The 22,297-nt window shown below is 48.7% G+C and overlaps 1 protein-coding gene across 8 annotated transcripts in view; it reads right to left on the reverse strand.

Moving 5' to 3' along the window:
* HVCN1 (hydrogen voltage gated channel 1) overlaps positions 1-10,885 on the reverse strand; it is a 28,729-nt gene extending 17,844 nt beyond the window's left edge. The window contains exons 1-5 of one of the 8 annotated variants that reach the window (XM_036823355.1): positions 10,616-10,682; positions 10,162-10,243; positions 9,566-9,781; positions 5,894-5,933; positions 3,996-4,054 (exon numbers count right to left, since the gene is read on the reverse strand). Coding sequence is in view for 6 of the 8 variants with exons in the window: in XM_036823349.1 (XP_036679244.1) it covers positions 5,894-5,933; positions 10,279-10,331 (93 nt within the window). In the remaining 2 variants the exon portion in view is untranslated. The other 7 variants (XM_036823357.1, XM_036823353.1, XM_036823350.1 and 4 more) reach the window with 7 other exon arrangements.
* Between the last annotated feature and the right edge of the window lie 11,412 nt (positions 10,886-22,297).

The raw sequence follows: 22,297 nt of genomic DNA on the forward strand, positions 1-22,297 counted from the left end.
GTTTTTAAAAACAAAGAAACGTAAGTGGTAAAGCTGGCATATGAACTCAGGTCTACTAGCTTTGTTCTTTCTGAGATGCTCTGTCAATGAGGGAGAAAACATGCCAGAAAAGCTGATTTTTTTAAAGCAACAAGAACGATGATATTGAAAGAGGCTGAATCAAGGTTCTGAGATGCAATCCTCCCTCCCTTAGCAGGGGAAACTGAGACTTGCAACATGGCAATTGCCACCACCCAGTGGACAGTCCATGGACTTGCACCTGCACCTCATCTTCTGGGTCCAGGGATCTTCAGACACACCCAGCCAGGGTCAGAGAAGTTGTCCCCAACCCCTGCCTTCCATCTCCCTCTCCCAAAGCCCACCTATCACTAAGCCCTGTGCATTTTAGCATCTAAATGACCCTTGAATTCATCATCTACTTCTCCCATCTTCTGCCACCTCCCTGCCCCGGCCTCCACCTTTTACTCGGAGGGTGTACCAGCTCCTCACTGTTCTCCCCATCACTCTTAGGTTCTCGTCAGCAGCCTGTGCTCTCGAGAGCACTTCTTGAAACATAATCATGTCACTCCCTGTGCAGAAAAGGCCTGGGGCTGCTGCCCTTAGAAAGGCCTGCTTGGCCCTTGGCTGACATCTGGGAACTTGGATTTTGGGAGGGTTCCCACCTGGTAAGGACAGCTCACTGTGACCGGACTGTTTGTAAAGACAAGTGGTTTATGTAGAACACCTGCTTTCCTCTGGGTAGTCTGGAATTTTTGGAGTTTGGAAGGTACCCATGTGACCAGCCCCCAAATAAAAACCTTGGGTGCTGAGTCTCTAACAAGCTCTCCTAGCATGTGTTGTCACAATTTGCTGCTGGAGGAATTAGGCAAGTCCCATGTGACTTCACTGGGAGAGGTATCTGGAAGCTTGTGCCTGGTTTCCCCTGGATTTCACCTCATGTATCTTTTCCCTTTGCTGATTTTTCTTTGTAAAAATCTTAGCCATGAGTGGAACTGTATGCTGAGTCCTATGAGCCTTCCTAGCGAATCACTGAACCTGGGCTGATCTTGGGGACCCTAATGCACTCCCTTATTTGAAACTCTTCTTTGGCTTCCCACTGATCTTAAAAATAAAGACCCAGGGAATTCCCTGGTGGTCTAGTGGTTAGGACTCCACGCTTTCACTGCCAAGGGCCTGGGCTCGATCCCTGGTCAGGGAACTAAGATCCCACAAGCAGTGCGGTGCGGCTGGGAAAGAAAAAAAAAGACCCAAGTGCCTTCCAGAGACCTATAGCCATTCTGCACGCTGTGGCCTCTGCCTGCCTATCCGACCTCACCTGTCACCAGTCTCTGCTCTGGCCACATGGTCTCCATTCAGCCCTTTGTACTCAATAGGTTCCTTCGACCACAAGGCCTTTGCACACGTGATTTCCTCTGCCTAGAACGCCCACTCCTCTTCCACCTTGTCATTTTTCTTTTCCTCCTTCAGGAGGTCTCCCTCAAGCATCCCAGCTCCAGGAAGCTGACCGTGTACCTCCCCTGTTGCATTCATGCATGGCCCACATGCCTCCCCAGTGGAGACGGATCCACCTGTTTGTGTAAGAGAGTCTGTTTCCTCCCCCACTCCCCATTAGGGGACTGGGTAGGTGGGTTTCTGCTCATGCCATATCCTCCGTATTCTTCATGCCTGGAAGACCACAGGTTCCCTCCCACTAAACATATCTGGAGGGTGGAATGAATCCCTCGAGCAAATATCTCCTCTTGGGGGACTCATGTACCCCAGAGGCTCACATACTCTACCGCCACCTCCCCCTACCCTGTCCCCAGGGATTTATGTTCCGAGGAATGCCTATTTTTAAAATCAGGGAAGTCTTTAAATAAGCGTAGCAGCTTTTCCTTCTCTAGGGTGGGGAGGAAGTTTGAGGTTTCATGAAAATAACCACCGTGACGGCTGACTAGTTTGGGCGGTGGGTGGTGCTGCTGGTAGACTGAGAAGCCTGACTGGTGGCCCAGGTGCCCCAGAGACGTATTCTCCAACTTTTCTCTCCATTTCCTGTAGGGTCAGAAACCCTCCTGACTTGATGGAAGAGTCTGTTGACCTGGCAAGTTGATCATGAGGCTGGGAGGAGACGATGTGGGAAATAATATTTAACGTAGTGGAAACTGCAGTGATTGTAACTATCCCCAGAGCACCTGCCATTTTCTGAGCTCTGTGCAAAAGCCCTTTGTAACATATAGCAACAACTCGACAAGGTGGGGACTGAATCCTCTTCATTTACAGGTGAGGAAACTGAGAACAGAGAGGCCAAGCAACTTGCCCCAGGTCACACAGCCAGTGAGAAGCAGAGCTCAGACTCTGACCCAGGCTGCCTGGCCCAGAGCCCTCTCCCTCCTGCACGACCTCTCTGAATGCTGCCCTGGACCCAGCTCACAGCTGGTGAAGGCCAATGCTGGGCGGGGAGTTCAGTCCAGTGTTACTCAATAAGAAACACATTTTATATCCTGCCACTTAGTACACATTGACATATATACCTTCTATAACCAACACTAAAGTTAACATGTGAGAGACTTATGTTTTCCACTTTATTCTATTTCTTAAAAGGCTGATGGCAGCCCATTAATGGATTTCAGGAATCACTAATGGGTTGAGTTTGAAAAACACGGGTATGGTGGGATGTACTCTGTCTATTTCCCTGGGGGAGGGAGAGGATGACTGTCAGAGAGGTGGCAGTCCTGCCCAAAGTCTGTGAATCAGCCATGTTAACTGAGAAGCATAAGTCAGGCTGCTATTTGTGTTAACAAAAGCACAGAAAGAAATGAAAGCATAGAAAGAAAAATATATAGTTACCCAGCTAGAAATTAGGACCTATCACCAGTACAACTGAGTCATCTGGGCCACCCCATCCCCCAACATCTTAGTGATGCTTCGGCCGTGGAAAAGATGGGATAAACAAGAATTCAGGGCTCCCCTCTTTCCTGCCCCACTGTGGCTCAGTCCTTGGAAGGAGGCCAGGGCAGCTGCAGTTTAACCAATGGCTCTCAGCTCTGGCTGCACATTGGAACCACCTGGATGCTTTAAAAAAAAAAACCCAGTGCCTGGGTCCCAGGCCCCAAGATTGTGATTCAGTTGGTCTGGGGGTGGCCTGGGTGTTGGGATCTCTAATGGACAGCCAAGGTCAAGAACCAGCATCATAAATGAACCTGGTGCCTCCAAACACCTTGTGAGAAATGGGCCAAATGGCCACAAGGATTTCTAAGCACACCTGGCAACCAGGTTCCCCAGATGTGGCTGGTGACATGCAGTCATCTGAGCTGGGGACTAGGTCAGCTGATGGGCTGAAAACCTACTTTATCCTCTTGATGGCGTCAATAGCTCCTGTGTTTCAAACGTTTGTTATAGCCCAGCACCCTGCTAAGTGCTTTCCAGGCACTATCTTGTTTAATCCTCACTGTTCTCACTTTACAGAAGAGGAAAACGGAGGCTCAGAGAGGTGGGAAGGGGCAGGGAGGGCCTCTCAGGAGGGCAGATGTCCACAGCCTGCTGGGGGCCCCTCTGGGCAGAGCTGGCTACAGCAAATCAGGTCTGAGCCATGGCTAAAAACCCCACCAGTTTTTTCTATGACAGAGCTGTTTTCCTCCCCAAAATTAGAGGAGCTGGACAATTAAAAAGCTCCTAAAAGCAATCCTATTAAAACAATTTTTTAAAAACATAATTAACTTCACAAGGTAAATTATTAAAAGGAACTTGTTCTTTGAATCAGTAAGAGGCTTATTTGCTACACGTGGCCCTGGTCCAATTTCCCCAGCTCCCCAGCAATGCCGCTGGGGCCACCCCTTCTTTTGGCCTCTGTGCGATGACAGACAGGCTCCTGCCCCCACCAGGAGTCCCCCGAGGTGTGTCCTTGACTCTGCATTCCAACACTCTGCTTGCCCTGATGTTTCTGTGCCCTCACCCCCACCCTTGCGACTTGTCCATGCAGCCAGACCCCCTGAGGTACCCGGAATCCCCAGCTTTACCTGCTGTCATTCACCCCAATGAGCAGACCTTTACTCCAGATCTATTTCTTTCAGTATTACTATTGTGAAAACATGAGCAAAAAGAAATAAATTAATAATCCCAACACACCAAACTTATCATCTACTTATCTACCCATCTCACTCTCTATGTCTTTTATAATTATAATCGAAGACTGCAGACAACTTTGTATCTTATTTTTTCCCCACTACCTATATGCATCAGACTTATGCCTTTTTAATGGCCAAGAAATTTACCAAGGAGTCAGTGCTCATTATTGCATTTTCTGTTCATTTTTAGCACCTTTATCACCAATTCTAAGGCCACATTTTCTACATATTAACATTTCTGAAGTCTGTCTTACAATTGACCAGTGTCAGTGTTGTGTCACATTAGATCACAGTAAATGGCGGCACTTTTTCTACTTCGTAGCACATAAAATAATGGTGCATCTACAATCAATGGCATCTTACGTGCTAAGAAACACATAAATTTGTGTTTCTAAATTGTGCTGTAAATTATACTTTTTCCTTTTAATCGGTTGTTTCCTTTCCCGCAAGTAAGATGACCAGGTTTGATTATGACTATTTTCATGACTCTTGATACACCCTGTCAAGTTTTTTTCCAGCAGTCGTGTGGGTTGATCCAGCCCCTCGTGAGATGTAGGAGTGAGCCGGTTACACCACAGCATAACCACCATCAAGCGTTTCCGCTTGTTTTTTTGGTTTGCCTAGTAGGGAGCTATAAATGAAGGAAACTGTTCCACTTGCCTTTCTGTGAGTATTAATGATAACTGGAACTCACGGAACTCCTGTTACTGGGTGGCAGACACTAAGCTTCCCATATCTTATCAGGAATTGACACAACTCTACAGAGGGTGATTGTCATCCCTCTGCTGGAAATGCCACCATATTTCATTAATGCAAAGATGAACATTTTCCCACGTTTCCACATTTCTGAAATCAGAATTGGTGGCATGGTGTAAGTGCCATTGGTCATTACCTCCTCCCACACTGTAAACAGCTTTAAATCAGAAATACTCTTACAATTAAAGGCGCCATCAATTTGACAAAATGCAAGATCACCATCACCATCATCATCATCATCATCATCATCCCATGGTCCTCTAACCCTCACACTTGCTTCTCCAACTCTGCCCCATCACTCTTCTGCTACCCTGAGCTTCTGGCACTGCCCTGACAGCTCTACCTGTCCAGGCCCCCAGAAGCTCCAAGTGAACAGCTGAAATGGAAGCCAACACTTCCTCTTCACCTTGCCCCACCCTTCACAACTAATGTCTCCCCAGATCCAACAAGCCTGCACCCCAGATATCAAGGACAGAATCTGTTAGTCCTACTCAGGATGGCCGCACAGTACAGGAGGCAGAGCATTCACTTTGGAGTCAGGCTAGGTTGAAATCTCATTTCTGCCACTTCCTACCTGTGTGATCTTGAGCAAGTAGCTTTACTTCTCTGTGCCCAAATGTCTCTATCTGTAAAATAAGCAGTTGGGAGAAGTCCTTATGGGCTCAGTATTGGCCTAGCATTCTAGACCATTGCCTCCTCAACTCCTCCCCGTGAGCCTTCAGGAACAGGAGTGGTTAAGTAACTTCTCCCCATTTTCCAGATAAGGAAACTGAGGCTGGGGGAGGTGAAGGGCGTGACCAAATGATACAGGGCTATTAAAATGCAGAGCTGGGTTTTGAATGGTCTGTTTCCGATTATCAGGCTATCTTGAGGTTCCTTCTACAGCTTTCACCTTGGTGACTTTTAACACTTTGGTATGGCAGAAGCACCCTGAACACGTGTTTTTCCTCTATCCGGTTAGAAACACCAAACAGAATTATCTTCTCAAGGCTCGGAGGTCCTTTAACGCTGCTAGTCTTCCAGAATTAATTTACCTTTTCATCCCAGGTGGCCATTTTCCTGTCGTCTCCGGATCTGGAAAATAAGAAAACATTTGTCCAGATCTGTCATCCTACTGTCATTCGCCTTAGTATGTGTTTTCCAACACTTCCTTACAAATTATTTTTAACTTGCTTAGGTTAACAGTGTCTGAAAATAGTAAATAATAAAGCTCAAAGCAGGTGGAGAAGGATGCACATCCTGAGTATATACCCAAAAGAATTGAAAACAGGCACTCAAACAAATACATGTACACGAATATTCATAGCCAAAGATGGAAACAATCCATGTCCATTAACATATGAATGGATAAATAAAAGATGTTATATCCATACAATGGAATGTTATCTAGCCATAAAAAGAAATGAAGTACTTTTGCAATATATACAAATATCGAATCACTATGTTGTACACCTGAAACTACTGTAGGTCAATCATACCTCAATAAAAAATAAAAGAGATATGAAGTGCTGACACATGCTACAACATGAATGAACCTCTAAAACATTATGCTAAGTGAAAGAAGCCAGACACAAAATGTCACACAGTACTTGGTTCCATTGATGTGTAATATCCAGAATATGCAAATCTGTACAGACAGAAAGCAGACTGGTGGTGGCCAGGAACTACGGGGAGAGGGGAATGAGAAGTGACTGCCTAATGGGGACGGAGTTTCCTTTTGAGGTGATGAAAGTGTTCTGGAACTAGAAAGAGGTGGTAGTTGCACCACATTGGGAATGTATTATATGACAATGAATTGCTCACTTTAAAAGTTAATTTAAAAAAATTTAATTTTATGTTATGTGAATTTCACTCCAATTAAGAACCAGACAGACATATGTTAGTGCTGAGATTGCTCTGGAAAGCAGCAAAGAATCTAAATGTCCACCAACGAGGGAGGGTCTGGTTGAGTCAGTTACAGTACATCTGGGAGTGGGAGACTCCAGTGCTGTTACATTTCCATGTGTGGATGAGGAAAGATGTAATATAACAGGTGCCCCCCCATCACATTATAGCATAGTGTGTACAGTATGATCCCATCTATGTGAAAAAATGATATATGCATTTTTTAAAAGTCTGTAAGGATACAGCCAGACTCTTTACAGTGGTTATTGCTGGAGAAAATGGGAGTGATTTGAGGGTGGGGTGGGTATTTTCTTTCTCTTGGCTTCTGGAAGGTCTGAACTTTTACAATGACTATGTGTTACTTCTTAAAACTTATTTTTAACATAGGTGACATATGTAGTAAAAAGCTGAAATACAAAAGGATACTACGACAAATAAGTCTTCTTTCTACTCCTGTTCTTCCCAGAAAGCCTCTCCTACCAGTTTCCCACATAGCCTTTGGAGGTATTCTATGTCTTTCCAAGCACAGCCATATTTATTCTTTTTTTTTCCCCTTAAACAAATGTGAGCCCTCACACTGCTCTGAACCTTGCTTATTTCCCTTTAGGGTGTGGGAGGTTGAAAGATAGCCCCATCAGTCCTAATCCCCAGAACCTCTGAATAGGTCAATTTACACGGCAAAAGGGACTTTGCAGGTGTGATGAAATTAAGGACTCCAAGATGGGGGATTATCCAGGTGGGCCCAGTGTAATCAGAAGGGTCTTTACAAGTAGAGCAAGAGATTCAGAAGAATAGGAGATATGACTACAGAAGCAGGGATTGGAGTCAGAGTGAGATTTGAAGATGTTATGCTGTCTTGAAGATGGAGGGATGGGGTCATGATCCAAAAAATAAGGGCAGCCTCTAGAAGCTGGTAAAGGCAAGGAAACAGATCTCTCCTAGAGCCTCCAGAAGCAATATAGCCCTGCCAACACCTTGATCTTGGTGTACCAAGACTGATTTTGGGCGTGTGACCCCTAGAACTGTAAGATAATAAATTTATGTTGTTTTAAGCCATCAGATGTGTGGTCATTTGTTACAGCGGCCATAGGAGACTAACACAGTGTTCCAGAGATCGTTCTACGCCGTGTGCTCTAGAGCAAGTGCACTCTTTGGATGACCACACAGGATTCCCCTGAGGAAGTGTGTGTAGTTCCCATTAGTGACCAACATTAGCTTCCCAAAGTTCCAGTTCCTTATATATCATGTGTTATTTTTGTAATTTAAAAAATATTACCATTTTGAAAAAAGATCACAAAGACCTAAAGAAAAAAAGAGTTCTTTTTCTCCCCACAGTACCATGCTTAGGGCACAAGGGACTCACTTTCTTGCTGGTTGACTGGCAGAGCAGCTTCTGCAACCAGCAGCGTTCACCTGGGTGTGTTCCTGTTCCAGCCCCTGGGGGCCCTCACCCTGCTCTCACGAGGTGGGCTCAAGTGGAACCACCACCAAAAGTGAAGGTGAAGGGAAAAATTAAGGTGCCCTGGAGATTTCCTTCCTCCACAGGACAGGAAACAGAACTAGCGCATGCATAGAAAAACACCCAGATTCACTAATTCAAGCAACGGAAAATTTAAACCTGTCATAACCTCCCCATTAAACTAGACAAAACAAAAATGAAAAAAGCCACTGCTTGGGCTGTAGGAAAACTTGCACACATTGCTGGGGATAATTTTTCTAAACAGTCACCTGGTAATAAGTGGTATATGCCTTCAAGATGATCATACCCTTGACTTGAACACATCAGTTTGGAAACTGTAACTCAAAAATCATTTGAAAGCAAAAAAAAAAAAAAAAAAAGTGCAATTTGTACCACAGTGTTTAAAGCAAAGTTGGATATTAGGGTTAGAACCTGGAAACAGCCTATAAGCCCCACTGTAGGGAAAAGCTGAGGAAGGCAGTGGGAGGAATGACAATTCTGAGGTCTATGTAGAAATGTAGAAAGAAGGCTATTAAGCAATGAGAAGTAGAACTCTGATGGTTGCACACACTGCCTGCAATTGTACAAAGTTATCGGAACTTTTACTCTGTGCAAGGCATGGCACTGGGTTCTGGGGAATCCAAAGTGAAGAGACAAGAAAAAGGTCTGGGCTCTGGTAGGCTGACGTTTTAGCCAGGAAACACATAAGCAAGGTAACATCACCCAGGGCTAAGCTCCGGAAAGAAAAACAGTAATGCAATAAAGGGCAGGCAAGAGTGGCTCCTGCGGCTTGGGGTGGTGAGGTAAGGCTTCTGAGTAGGTGACTTTTGTGGTCGTCTCTGAATTGCAAGGAGGTGCATCACAAGAAGATGGCAAGAAAGAGAATTCCTGGGAGAAGGAAGGGCATGTGCACAGACCCTGAGAGAGCAGAGAATTTAGTATGTCCAAGAAAGAAGGAGGAGGCCAGTATGGCTGTAGTGAGCAGGCAAAGGAGTGAGGATGGGGGCATGAGAAGAGTCAGGAATCAATCAGGGCCTGACTGTGCAGAGAGTTCAGCAGACAGTGCTGAGGATCTGGGGGTCGCGGTGGGGATGCAGAGGAGTGACCAGATTCAGAATATGTGGAGGGGTCGCACTTGCTGCTGGCCTAGATGTGGGGGACAAAGAGAGGAGCAGGTTTTGGAGCAAGAATATGCTAGGCTTCCTCCTTCTTGCTAAACTGGTGGTGGGGGAGGGCTTGGGGGCTACAGGGCAGTCCTGGAATTGTGCAAGCCTCACCCCAAAGATTTTCAAAACCCTGCCCCTACCAGCCTTGCCCTCGGAGTCAGAGAGGGAGGAGTTGCAGCCCCCAGCCTTGGTCTTACTCAAGAAGCTTCCAGCTGCGGCGGGGCTGCAGGAAATACCGCTGATCTCAGATAGCTCTGACTTGAGGGTGAAGGACAGAGAAGTGCTTTCAGATGGGTGGGGATGGTGGAGGGGGGCACAGCTTGAGTCACACACTAGGCTAAGCCTTCACACCAACCATCTCATTTAATCTTCTCGACAATCCTCTGAGGCACGTAGCACGCTTAACCCCGAGGCTAAGGATAAGCAAAGGAAACAGACAAGGAAATTGAGGCACGGAGAACTGAAGTCCCATGGCTAAGCCTGCAAGAGCCCCCCTGTGCCCAGTGGGAGCGCTGGTACAGGCCCAGGAGTTCCTGGACAGGGGCTGCACCGCTCTCTCCTCTCTGTCCTGGAGTTTAACCTGGCGCCAACCCACTGTTCTTGTTCCTTGGCACCCCCTACCCAGGCGAAGGATTTGTTGCCGTGGAGGTTCTTCCTGCAGGGATGAGCAGGCTGGCTCATCTCGGCCTCCTCCACTATTCCCAGCACTGGTTTCTCCCTGCCGTCTCCCTAGGGGTGCAGGACAGGGCAGGGCAGGCATGATGAGTAAGAGGACTCAGGGGTTCACACCGACCTGGGTGAGTTCTGGCTCTGCCTCTTTGGGCTGTGTGACCCCCGGCGAGTGGCTTGGCCTCTTTGAGTCTTGGTGTCTTCACCTGGAAGAGGGAGACAAGGATGGTACCTACCTCACCTGTTGCTGCTGCTGCTACGCGGCATGTGATGAAGTGAAGGCACCTGGCCCATGTAAGCACTCCATACAAAAGGGTAGTTCTTATCAACACTTCCGTTTTCAAGGGGAGATGTGCGTGCTGTCTCCTGCCCTCCTCTCCTCCACTGGATTCTAGAATCCGTGGGCCAGGCAGGGATCCCTGAGTTATCACTGCCTGCCCGCGTTCCCCCAAGCTGGGAAACGCTAGAACCCAGGGCAAACCGGGGCCTCCTGGGATCTCGCGGGGGTCCCTGGCAGGCTCGGGCTGGGAGGGCTCGGAGAAGGGCAGCGCGCCCCGGGCGGGCCCTGGAGCACTTACCCTGCGCCCGGCCCGCCGGCGGCCACCGCAGCAACTGCGAGCTCGGCGCCTGCCCAGCCGTCCCGCCCGCCCCCTCCCGCCCCCTCCCGCCGCCCGCCCTCTAACTCAGTCAGCTGCCGGTCTCAGGCTCTGGCCCGCGTCCGTCCCGTTGCCCTCGTTCTTGCCTGTCTGTCGGTCTCCCTGTTGCTCTCTGGCTTCCCCCCACCCGGCCCCCTCCCGCTCCGCAGGCCCGAGCCTGACCTGGGCCTCCTGCAATCCCGCAGATGGACAAAGGTCCCGCCCGTGGGAGCCAATCACGAATCAGGAGAATCCTGGCCCAGGCGACCCTAAGGGAAGGGGTGGGAGGAGGGAACCACTTCCTTCCTCCAACGGGATGTCTTGGCAGCGGGTCCACCTGCCTCCCCACCACACACACTCAGGGAAGCAGGGCTGGCTCCGGCTCGCTCCCCCTACCCCCTGCCAACTCCTGGTTACTTAAGGGGGGCCCTGAGTGTCCCCTGCACAGTATCTGCAGGCAGGGGGTGGAGGGTGGGCAGAATGCCCTAAGGGGGTGGCCAACCTCGAAGCTGTCAGGACGCCCCTAGAATGGGGGGGGGGAGGTGAGGCTGGAGGTGAAGAGGAGGTGCCCTGCAGCTGGGCTGGTATTGGCACGAGGGAGGAGCCTTCCGGCCTCGAGGCAGAGCACACCCTTGCTCAGGCCGACGAGTGCTCCCCTTCCCCAGCTTCCCCGCCCCTCCCCTGCAGGCCCTCCCTCACCCAGGCTTCCCCAGCGCTCTGTCCATACCTTATTTCTGGCACTGTTCGCACTGGTCTCAGTTCTTCCGTTAGCTTCCGTCTTCCCCAAAAGACCACTTGTCCCAAACTTCCAAGGGCAGAAGCCATCTATCTTTTACACACCTCCCTGCTTCTTCTGGTTAGGTTGGCGGGCAGGGGCGGGGGGGAGTCTCAACTCCTTGGAGCTGTACTGGTTTTCTGTGGCTGCTGTACCAGGTTACCACAAACCTAGTCGCCTAACACAGCACAAAAATAACACTTAGGGGCTTCCCTGGTGGCGCAGTGGTTGAGAGTCTGCCTGCCACTGCAGGGGACACGGGTTCGAGCCCTGGTCTGGGAAGATCCCACATGCCGCGGAGCAGCTAGGCCCGTGAGCCACAGCTACTGAGCCTGCACGTCTGGAGCCTGTGCTCCGCAACAAGAGAGGCCGCGATAGTGAGAGGCCCGCGCACTGCGATGAAGAGTGGCCCCACTTGCCACAACTAGAGAAAGCCCTCGCACAGAAACGAAGACCCAACACAGCCATAAATAAATAAATAAATAAAATTTTAAAAAAAATCTTCTTGCTTAAAAAAATAAAATAACACTTAAAACAACAAAGCACTGGAGGTCAGAAGTCCAGGGGGTTCTCAAAGGGCTAAAATCAAGGTGTTAACTTGGCTGTGTCCCTTCTGGCTCTTGTTGCGGAGCACGGGCTCTAGGCGCGTGGGCTTCAGTAGTTGTGGCACACGGGCTCAGCAGTTGTAGCTCATGGACTCTAGAGTGCAGGCTCAGTAGTTGTGGCGCACGGGCTTAGTTGCTCCGCAGCATGTGGGATCTTCCTGAACCAGGGCTCAAACCCGTGTCCCCTGCATTGGCAGGCAGATTCTTAACCACTGCGCCACAAGGGAAGCCCCTCCCTCCCTCTTTTAAAAGGACCCTTGTGATTATATTGGACCCACCTGAACAATCCAGGATAATCTCCCCATCTCAAGATCCTTGACCTAATCACATGTACAATGTCCTTTTGCCATGTGAAGTAGCATATTCATAGGTTCTGAGGATTCAGACTTGAATATCTCTGGGGGCCCAGTATTCTGCCTATCACAGAGATACTGTTTCCATTAGCTTCTATTGAGTCTGCTCCTCCCAATCCTGTCTCCCACCTCCTGCTGGGTAGGGGGCTTTCTTAAAACATGTCTGATCTGACTCCTCAATCACGTTTTGTTATTACAACAGTCCCATTCTGGTCCCTAAGGTGTAGTCTGGTCCATTCTAAACTTCCACTTTATATTTTATTAGAAACTCCCTTCCCGCCCCCAGGGCCAGCTGGACAGAGTGGAGGAGCGTGGACTGTTCTTCCCAGCCCTCCCCTGCGTTCACTCCCTGAGGGCTGGGGAAGGGAAGAGAGTGAGGGAACAGGTTCAGGTATTCCTTCGCCTAACTCCCACCTCAAAGCTGCAATCCTCTTTCTGTTGGTTTTAACAACTAGTCCTGCCTGTAGTTTTAAACTTAGTACAGACAGCTGGTGATCTCAACAGGCCCTACCAAGGAAAGGCTCAGACACTGCCCCTGGCCTGACCTTCTGGCTGACCCCTGCTGGAGGCACCACTCATTATTCTTCCCATGCGCTTCGTCGTTGACCTACACTGCAGTGTTCCCGGGAAAGCCTGCAGCTGCCAACCTTACCTATGCCCTGGAGGCTGGGGCCACCAGCAGGGACCTATTTCCATACTTTTTTAGGAATCAGGATCCTGAGGGAGCTGGTCAGCAAGTCTGGAGAATTTGGTAATGTTCTCAATACTGCTATCTTCACTGGAATCCCTCTACTACATAGTCTTCTCAGTGGACAGGAAAACATCTCAGTTGTGTTAACATCTTTAGCAGAGAGTCTGGCACAGCAGGTGCTTTACATTCCATTATGTAATTATGCAACAGCATAAATTAACAAATGAGTACTGAGCATAATACAGTAAGGGTACCCACCATCACTGCTTCTCTTCAGCATTGTACTGAAGATCCCAGCTAATGCAATAGGACAAGAAACATGAGGTATAAAGATTCAAAAGAGAAAAGCTAATATTTGCAATCAATGTGATTGTCTACCTAGAAAATCCAAGAGACTCAACAGACTGGCACTGGATACCAACTGCATGGCAGGCCTTTTCTAGATACTTAATATGAGATGAAGGAGCACCTGTTCTCAGAGAGCTCCTATTTAAAAAGTTGAGGAGGTGAGGCCAACAGTCCTTAGGGCAGAGTCACCTGCGGTCCACAGAAAGAATCCAAGAGGTCCATAAACTTGGATGGGAAAAAAATTACATCTTAGTTTGCATTAACCTCTAACTTAAATTTAGTACTTCCTTCAGTTATGAATGGGTAACAAACCACAGTTGTATTAGCAGCACCCATGATTTTGTAGTCAATCAAAATCACAGATGTTTCCAAGTTACAATATAGTATTTGTAGATATCTCAAAATATAACTTATACTCACCACTACTTCAAAATTACAGTAGTTATTAAACTAGTTCTTAGTTCTTATAGTTTAATGTGTTAACAAAGAATTTCATATATTGCTTTATCACAATTAGAAAAGTAACTGCATTTCAAGATAACTGGGGTCCTTTGTAAAATGATGCGTTTTCTTTTATGCATTTAAAAACATTACTCTGAGAGGAGGACCCACGTTACAAAAGAGATTAGAAACTCCTGCTTTAAATGAAGGCCGTGTTTTCTGGTTTGGGCGATGCTGACACAGTTCTCTTTCACAAGGCAGTCCCTGCCCCACCGCCCATCCTTCACATTTCTTATCAAGCAGTAAGCCCAGCTTGCTCAAGTATGTGTCAGTCATTGTCCCAGGAGCTTTCTGGGTGTCCTGCCTTTTGATGTTCATGGAGCATTTTGGGAAGCTCTAAGCTTTGGGTCTAGGCTGCTTGCGCCCCTGAAGAGCCAAGACAGTGCCAGTTCTGGTTTTACCCAGTAGGAAGAGAGAGGGCTATCTCTGCTGGTTTTGGTTCCTTCAGGACAGTGTTTCAGCTGTTGCAGTTGACCACTTCCCTTCATCGGGGAAAAGCCAGGCTCTAGGAGAATGTACGAAAATGGAAAGGAGGAAAGAGAAGTCGATGCGATCTCAGCCAGGGCCAGGGGCAAGGGCTCTGTTTGGATTTCCCAGAGTTACATCTACCGCCTGGGTCAAGAGACTCCTTTTCCAGCAGGTATGATTCATCTATACCAGTGACAGCCACACAAGGATACCTATGTATGATAGGTGTGGGTACCTACATAAGATAATATAGCTACATTAAAAGGTCATGGCTATCTCTGACCCCCTTCTCTGATACTTGGCTCAAACTTCTGCTTCATAGTTCAGAATCACATGAAAGGGTAGTAAGAACATAGGAGTTGGCATCCAAGAGACTTGGGTTAAAATCCTGCCTCCATCCCTTCCCTTGCTAGCTGGGTGATCTTTCATTAATTTAGTAAATAATTTCTGAGTGTCAGCTATGTGCTAGACACAGAATACAGAGGTGAATGAGACAGGTTCCACCTCCTCTCATCGAACTTACTCTTTAGAGGAAGACACAAAGAATAATAGTGGTGGGGATAGAGATGAGGCCCCACCAAGGTAGGACAGTTGGGAAAGGCCTCTCTGTGACATTTAAATTAATACTGAAAGCTGATATAGAGCTGACCATGAAGAGAGGGGAAAACCTTCTAAGTGGAGGGAACAGTAGGTGCAAAGGGCCTGAGGTGAGCATGAGCTTGGCCTGATGAGAAACCAAAGGTGGCTAGAATTACTGAAACCTGGTAGGAGGGAAAGGCAGTGGTGAGAAGTAAGGTCAGAGAGGAAGGCAGAGGCCAAAGGGAAGGCTGGAGTTCAAAGTACAAGAAGCGATGCCAGTTCCAAGCAGGGGGAGAGTCACAGTTTGATATATATCTATTTTTATTGTAGTTAAATATACGTAACATTTTAACCATTAGAAAGTGTACAATCAGTGGCATTTAGTATATTTATAATGTTGTGCAAGCTTCACCACTATTCAATTTAAGAACTTTTTTATCATCTCAAAAAGAAACCCTGTACCCATTAAGCAATTACTCCCCATTCCTGCCTACCTCCAGCCCTAAAGCACCCACTGATCTGCTTTCTGTCTCTATGGATTTGCCTATTTCAGACATTTCATATAAACGGAATCATATAATATGTGATCTTTTGTGTCTGGCTTATTTCACTCAGCATATTTTTGAGGTTCATCCATGTTGTAGCACGTGTCAATACTTCCTTCCTTTTATGGCTGACTATTCCACTGTATGGACAGACCACATTTGTTTACCCTTTCATCCACTGACATAGTTTGATTTTACAAAGGTAACTCTGCTTGCTGGGTGGGGACTGGGTTATAGAGAAGGCAAAAAAAGGAAGTACAGGTGAGAGATAATGATGGCTTGAACTAGAATGTTGAGAAGAGGGAAGGAAAAAGGGCATGGGTTCGGGATCCATTTGGGATATTGAACAGATGAGAAACTGAGGGATTGGACGTGGAGGGTGAGGAAGAGGCTGGAGCCCTTGAGTGCACAGTGGTGCCATCACTGAGATGGAGAAGGCTGGGAGGGGAACAGGTAAAGGGACGTCCTAGTTGGTTTTGATAATGTTTGGTTTGAATTGTTAAAGTGGCAGTGTCATGAGGGCAGTAGGATTTGAGTCAGAGATTTAGGGTGTGATTTTGTGATAGAAGAACTATATATTTTGGGTTTTGTCCCTGGGATCCTGGCCAGAGCTCCTAAAACTTGTAATTTCCTAAGTAATAAGAGTAATAGGAGCATCTTTTCTTTCTTTAAAAAAAAATTTTTTTTTTTCTTCTTGGCCACACCACGTGGCACATGGAACTTCCCCGACCAGGGATCCAACCCATGCCCCCTGCAGTGGAAGCGCGGAGTCAACCACTGGACCACCAGGGAAGTCCCAGGAGCATCTTTTCTTATATTTGGTTTTGTCCCCAGCTCCTGAGATGCTCTAGTAATTAAGTTTAAAGGACCATCTCTTGCTATTCAAAACGAGCCCCTTTGAACCACACCTGAGTTTATATTAATGAAGTGACTTTGGAAAGCCCCCAAGGATGGGGGGCTGGTTGCCAGGGGAACCAGCTAAGGGGTTAGATGGTTGCAACTTTTAGTCCCCCACCTCTCTTGGGGAGGGGAGAGGGGCTGGAGGCTGAGTTAATCACTGGCAAGGAAGGATGGCATCACCCAGATTGGTCTAGATACTGGCAAGGAGACCAATGATTTAGTCAATTACACCCTACATAATGAAGCCTCCATTAAAAATCCTAACTGAAGGGGTTCGAAGAGCTTCCAGGTTGGTGAACCTGTGGAGGTGCTGGGAGGGTGGTGTGCCTGGAGAGGGCATGGAAGCTGTGTGTTCCATCATCCAATACCTTGCCCTATGCATCTCTTCCATCTGGCTGTTCCTGAGTTGTATCCATTTATGGTAAACCCTAATTTGGAGTAAACCATTTTCTACAGTCCTATGAGCGATTCTAGCAAATTATTGATTGAGGAGGGGATCAGAGGAACCTCTGATTTATAGGTGGTAAGAAGCACAGGTGACAACCTAGACTTGCAACTGTTGTCTGAAGGGTGGAGGGCGAGAGAGGGGAAGGCGTATGGGGCTGGGCCCTTAACCTGTGGGGTCTGTGCTAACTCCAGGCAGTTAGTGTCAGAATTGCTTGGTGCGCAAACCCCACACATTTGTTGAAACGAAAGTACTGAGTAGAGAGAAAAACATGGAGTTTTCCTTTTAGGGGGTCATGGGCACACAGCTGGTGTTGAAAACCATGGACCAGGCTGAGACTTCCCCCTCCCGAGTGTAGACAAAGTGGCCCAGGACTGAGCTAGAGATGGATCAGGTGAGGAAGAGGCTGCAAGGGAGACAGAGTAACCGGGAGGTAGAAGGAAAAACCCAGAGCATGTAGGATCCTGGGGACAAGAGGAGAGTGTGTGGAGGATGGAGGAGTGAATGGTGTCAGATGCTGATAGGAGTGGGCTGAAGAGTGCAGAGAGGGAGGGACATGGAGGGAAGGCACAGAAACCACTCAAGGAAGAATGAGCGCTCACAAAAAGGAGCAGAGAAACAGGGCAGAAGTGGGAGGGCTGGTAGGGCCCACGCCGGAGTCCCCCTGGCCTAGCACGGAACCTGGAATGTAGGAAGCTGCGTTTATTCAGCTCTTACTGTATGTCAGGCGAAGACGTACTAAGCATCTTCGCAGAGAAGACTGTGAGTTACAAGGCCACACAGCTGGTAAGAGGCAGAGGTGGGGCACGAACCGTGCCCCAAACATAGGATTCTCAGTGGACTCCTCTTCCATCTGTGCCAGGAGCAGTGGGTGCCAGCGTTCAGGGATCAGGTTCTCCAGTTCTCTGGAATCTTTCCTGTCGAAGTGGGTGAGGCTTTTACACCGGGAAGAAGAGGACAGAAGGCACTATAAATATTTTCTGACTCTCACTGTGGTGAGCAGAACCTCAAACTAAAAGATTTAGCAGCACCGCTTTGTTCCACCTGCTGGTTACTCATGGAAACTACTCTCGCCCATGTGGTTCGGCCCTCCTGGCCAGCTGGAGAAGGTCCAACCTGATGGATGGGTCCCACATTAGTCCAGAGGTAGACTGACTCCCCAACTTCTCCCCAACTTCTCTCCACCCAGGAGATCAGTCTAGACCAATCTGGAGTCAATCTGGGTGATGCCATCCCTCCCTGCCAGTATCTGTTTCAGGAAAGGGCATGTGACCCAATGCTCTGGCCAGTGAGACCTGAGGGGAAGCTTGCTCTTTCCAGGAGCGTCGCAGGAGCCTGCTGTCTTTCTCCTTCCTCTGGTCCAGGTCTGGACCTAATGCCTGGAGTGCACTCCTGCCCCCCGCTTGAGGAGGGCAGAGCGGGGGGCGGAAAGCACCCAGGTCCCTGATGACGCTGCTGAGTCACCGATCTACTCAGCCCACAGCCACTTGCCTAATTCTGCTTTTGAGAGATGATACATTTCACTATTGTTTGGGTGAGGATCTCTGTTACTTATTGCCAAGAACATCCAGCGCTTGTCCACACTTGGACACTTGTTGGGTTTTGGCCGCTGCTAGCATCCATTTCTGTTAAGGGAACTGACTCACCTGTTGGGTCCAGTCTGATGGAACTGTTCAAGGTGTCCCCCTCTTCTAGCTGAGAGGTGGGCACGTGACCCAAATGGAGCCAATGGGAGAGAGACAGACAGCTCACATCAGGGCGGGGTCTGCAGTCATCTCTTCAGAGCGGCTTCACAGCACTGCTCCCACCCCATGGGGAGCCTTTGGTCCCAGGACACCCAGCTGCAAGGGAACATGGGAACTGCAGTCTTTATTCAGGGCACCTTGTGCCCAGCTAAAAAGTCTATGGTTGTTGAAGAAGTGGAGAGAGATCTTTGGGAAACGGCCAGTAATTCTACAGATGAGAAAAACAAGGCTCAGACAGGCGAAGTCACTTGTCCAAGGTCACCCAGCCATGAAGTGGCGAGGCAGGACATGACCTCACTGTCCACGGGAGCTGTGGTTACAGTCACACAGAGGGAAGCAGCGCCACAGGGCAGCTGTGGGGAGGAGGCCTCTCGGGGGAAGTGGTATTTAAGCTGGGTCTTCTCGGTTGGGAAAAGGGGAAAGAAGGACCTTGTTAAGAGCCGAGGTCTAGAGGAAAGAAAATCATTTCTCGGGGTAGCGTCTTATAAAGTGCACCCTGGTCACAGCCGGACTATCTCCAGCAACGGGGAGCTCATTACCTGTGAGACAGCTCGTTGTATTTGGGCGTATTTCTAGTCAGGCTTCTCCCTTAGAAAGCGTGGTGGCCCTCTTTAGTGTTTCCCTGCTCGGCATCGTCCCCCGCCTTCTGGTAATGTCAGCCATCCCCTAATTTCTTTTTTTTTTTTTTTTTTAAATAAATTTATTTATTTTAAATGGAATTTTGGCTGTGCTGGGTCTTCGTTGCTGCGCACAGGCTTTCTCTAGTTGCGGCGAGCTGGGGGCTACTCTTCTTCGTTGCGGTGCGCGGGCTTCTCATTGCGGTGGCTTCTCTTGTTGAGGAGCATGGGCTCTGGGCGTGCGGGCTTCAGGAGTTGTGGCACGTGGGCTCAGTAGTTGTGGCTTGCGGGCTGAGTTGCTCCACAGCACGTGGGATCTTCCCGGATCAGGGATTGAACCCGTGTCCCCTGCATTGGCAGGCGGATGCTTAACCACTGAACCACCAGGGAAGTCCCAGCCATCCCCTAATTTCAATCCAGGTGGTTTGAGAGAGGCTGACCCAACCAGGCCAGTGGGGTTCCACAGAGGACTCTGGCTGGAACTCTTCACTGAGAAGTCCTCTGCTGGGACTGCTATTTGCAAGGATGGGTAAGCCTGGACCTGTGGGGCATCATGCGGAGAAGGCCTGCCTGGGAGTTAGGCCAACACAGAGGAGAGCAGAGGTGTCTGATGGAAAACTGGAGGCTGCATTCCGCTGATCTCATTTGAGGCCCTGCATCCAGCTGTGCTCAGAGCCCTGGTCATGTCAGTTGCACAACCCAACAAATTCCCTTTTTGCTACAGCCAGTCTGATTGGTATTCCTGTCACTGCCAACTAACAGAGGTAGAAATGTCAGCCCTCTTTTTATCACCATCTAGGAGGAGGTGGGGAGTATCTGTGTATTTTATGAAAGTAGTAGGGCTTACAGCAGAGTTTCTGCAAGTGTGGTCCATGAACCCGCAGTATCTGCGTCACTCTGATACTGAACTTGATGAATGCACTTTCCTGGGTCCCAATTTCCAAATCAAAATCTCTGGAGGTGAGGCCCAGGACTCTGCATTTTGTCAAGCACTCCAGGAGGTTCTCGTGTCACCCAATCTGAGAAGCAATGGCTGAAACAGGTGACCTGGGATCCAACAAAGATCCTGCCACCAACTTGGACGTTACAACAAGTCTCTTTAGATTTCCAGTAACAGCCAAACAGAGCCCTTCCCTTGACTCGTTGTTTCACGGGTGCCCAGCACAGTGCTGTGGAAATGCTTTATGTGTGCACCCCCCATGTAATCCTCACAACCACTGAAAATCTTTATTTTAAGGAAAGGAATGGAGGCTCAGAGAGGCTTATTGACTTGCCTAATGTCACTCTGTTGGTGAATTTAAAACCAGTTTCTGTCTGTCCCAAAATCCCCACTAGTAAGCACCTTGCCAATACTACCTGCTCTATCTTTAGAATGAAAATAGAACTTTTTACATGCTGGGCACGTGGACTTTTTACTCATGTAAGAAAAGGAGTCTTGATTCCTCCTTGCTGCACCCACTGCCCGCCCCACCCTGATAACTCCCCCGAAGCCCATTTCCTACCCCTTGGTGTCTGTCTTCTTTCTGTCCTCACTGTAACCATCCTGGGCCATGTCACCACCACCTGCTGCTTCCAGCAGTCTTTCTACTTTCACTCTTGTCTTCCTCAGACCTGCGCTCCCCACCCAGTACTGAGAGCGACTTTCGCAAAATCATATCTCTTAAAAAATATCGCAGATATCCAAAAATTATACAGAATACTATAAAAACAGCCATGTCCTCACCACCAGGTTAAGGAATAAAGTATTTTTCTTGAGTCACAAAGCTCAGAAACCTTCACTGGTTTTCCCTTGCTCTTGGGATTAAAATCCTGTGGCCAAGGAGGCCTTCCCTGCCTGGCCTGGGCCCCGCTCCACTGAGCTTCGTCCGCACCCCTACTCTGCTCCTGCTGCCCTGCCTTGATTTCCTCTCCTGCACCAGGCTCCTCACTCAGGGCTGGCATGCCTGTTACTCCTCCTGTAGAAACGCCGGCCTGCCACGTGGGTGCAGCCGGCAGTGCCTTCTCACGCTCAAGTCTGTTGCAATGGCACTTCCTCAGGAACGCACCCCCAACCCCCCAAAGCAGGCCGTCCCTGGTCATTCCCCCGCTCACGCTGATCCATACTATTTAGTTCTCGGCTTAATGCCTGTCTCTTGTACCAGACTGAGTTCCGTGAGGGCAGGACTCCTGTCTTCCCAGGGCCTATTGCACAGTAACTGCTGTAGTACCTGGATGAAGAAAGGTAATAATGAAGTGTCAGCCTTTTGCAACCCCAGTAAAATATGTAACACGTATTCACCTGACAAACATTTACTGAGTGCCTACTATGTATTTGGCTGATCTTTATTTCATTTAAAAAAAAAAACCAGGGGGGCTTCCCTGGTGGTGCAGTGGTTGAGAATCTGCCTGCCAATGCAGGGGACACGGGTTCGAGCCATGGTCTGGGAAGATCCCACATGCCACGGAGCAACTAGGCCCGTGAGCCACAACTACTGAGCCTGCGCGTCTGGAGCCTGTGCTCGGCAACGAGAGGCCGCGATAGTGAGAGGCCCGCGCACCGCGATGAAGAGTGGCCCCCGCTTGCCACAACTAGAGAAAGCCCTGGCACAGAAACGAAGACCCCACACAGCCAAAAATAAATAAATAAATAAATAAATAAAAATAAAAACAAAAACAAAAACAAAAACCAGGGACTTCCCTGGTGGTCCAGTGGTAAAGAATCTGCCTTCCAATTCAGGGTACGCGGGTTCGATCCCTGGTCGGGGAACTAAGATCCCACGTGCTGTGGGGAAACTAAGCCTGCGCGCCACAACTACTGAGCTCGCACGCCACAACTAGAGCCCAGGAGCCCTGGAGCTCGCGTGCCACAACTAGAGAGAGAAAACCCACACGCCACAACTGGAGAGAAGCCCGCACGCCACAACTAGAGAGAGAAAACCCACACGCCACAACTGGAGAGAAGCCCGCGCGCCACAACTAGAGAGAAAAACCCACACGCCACAACTGGAGAGAAGCCCGTGCGCCACAACTAGAGAGAAACCCAAGCAGATCATGCGTCGTAACGAAAAGATCCC

Source organism: Balaenoptera musculus, chromosome 14, assembly GCF_009873245.2.
Source record: "Balaenoptera musculus isolate JJ_BM4_2016_0621 chromosome 14, mBalMus1.pri.v3, whole genome shotgun sequence".
NCBI lineage: Eukaryota > Metazoa > Chordata > Mammalia > Artiodactyla > Balaenopteridae > Balaenoptera > Balaenoptera musculus.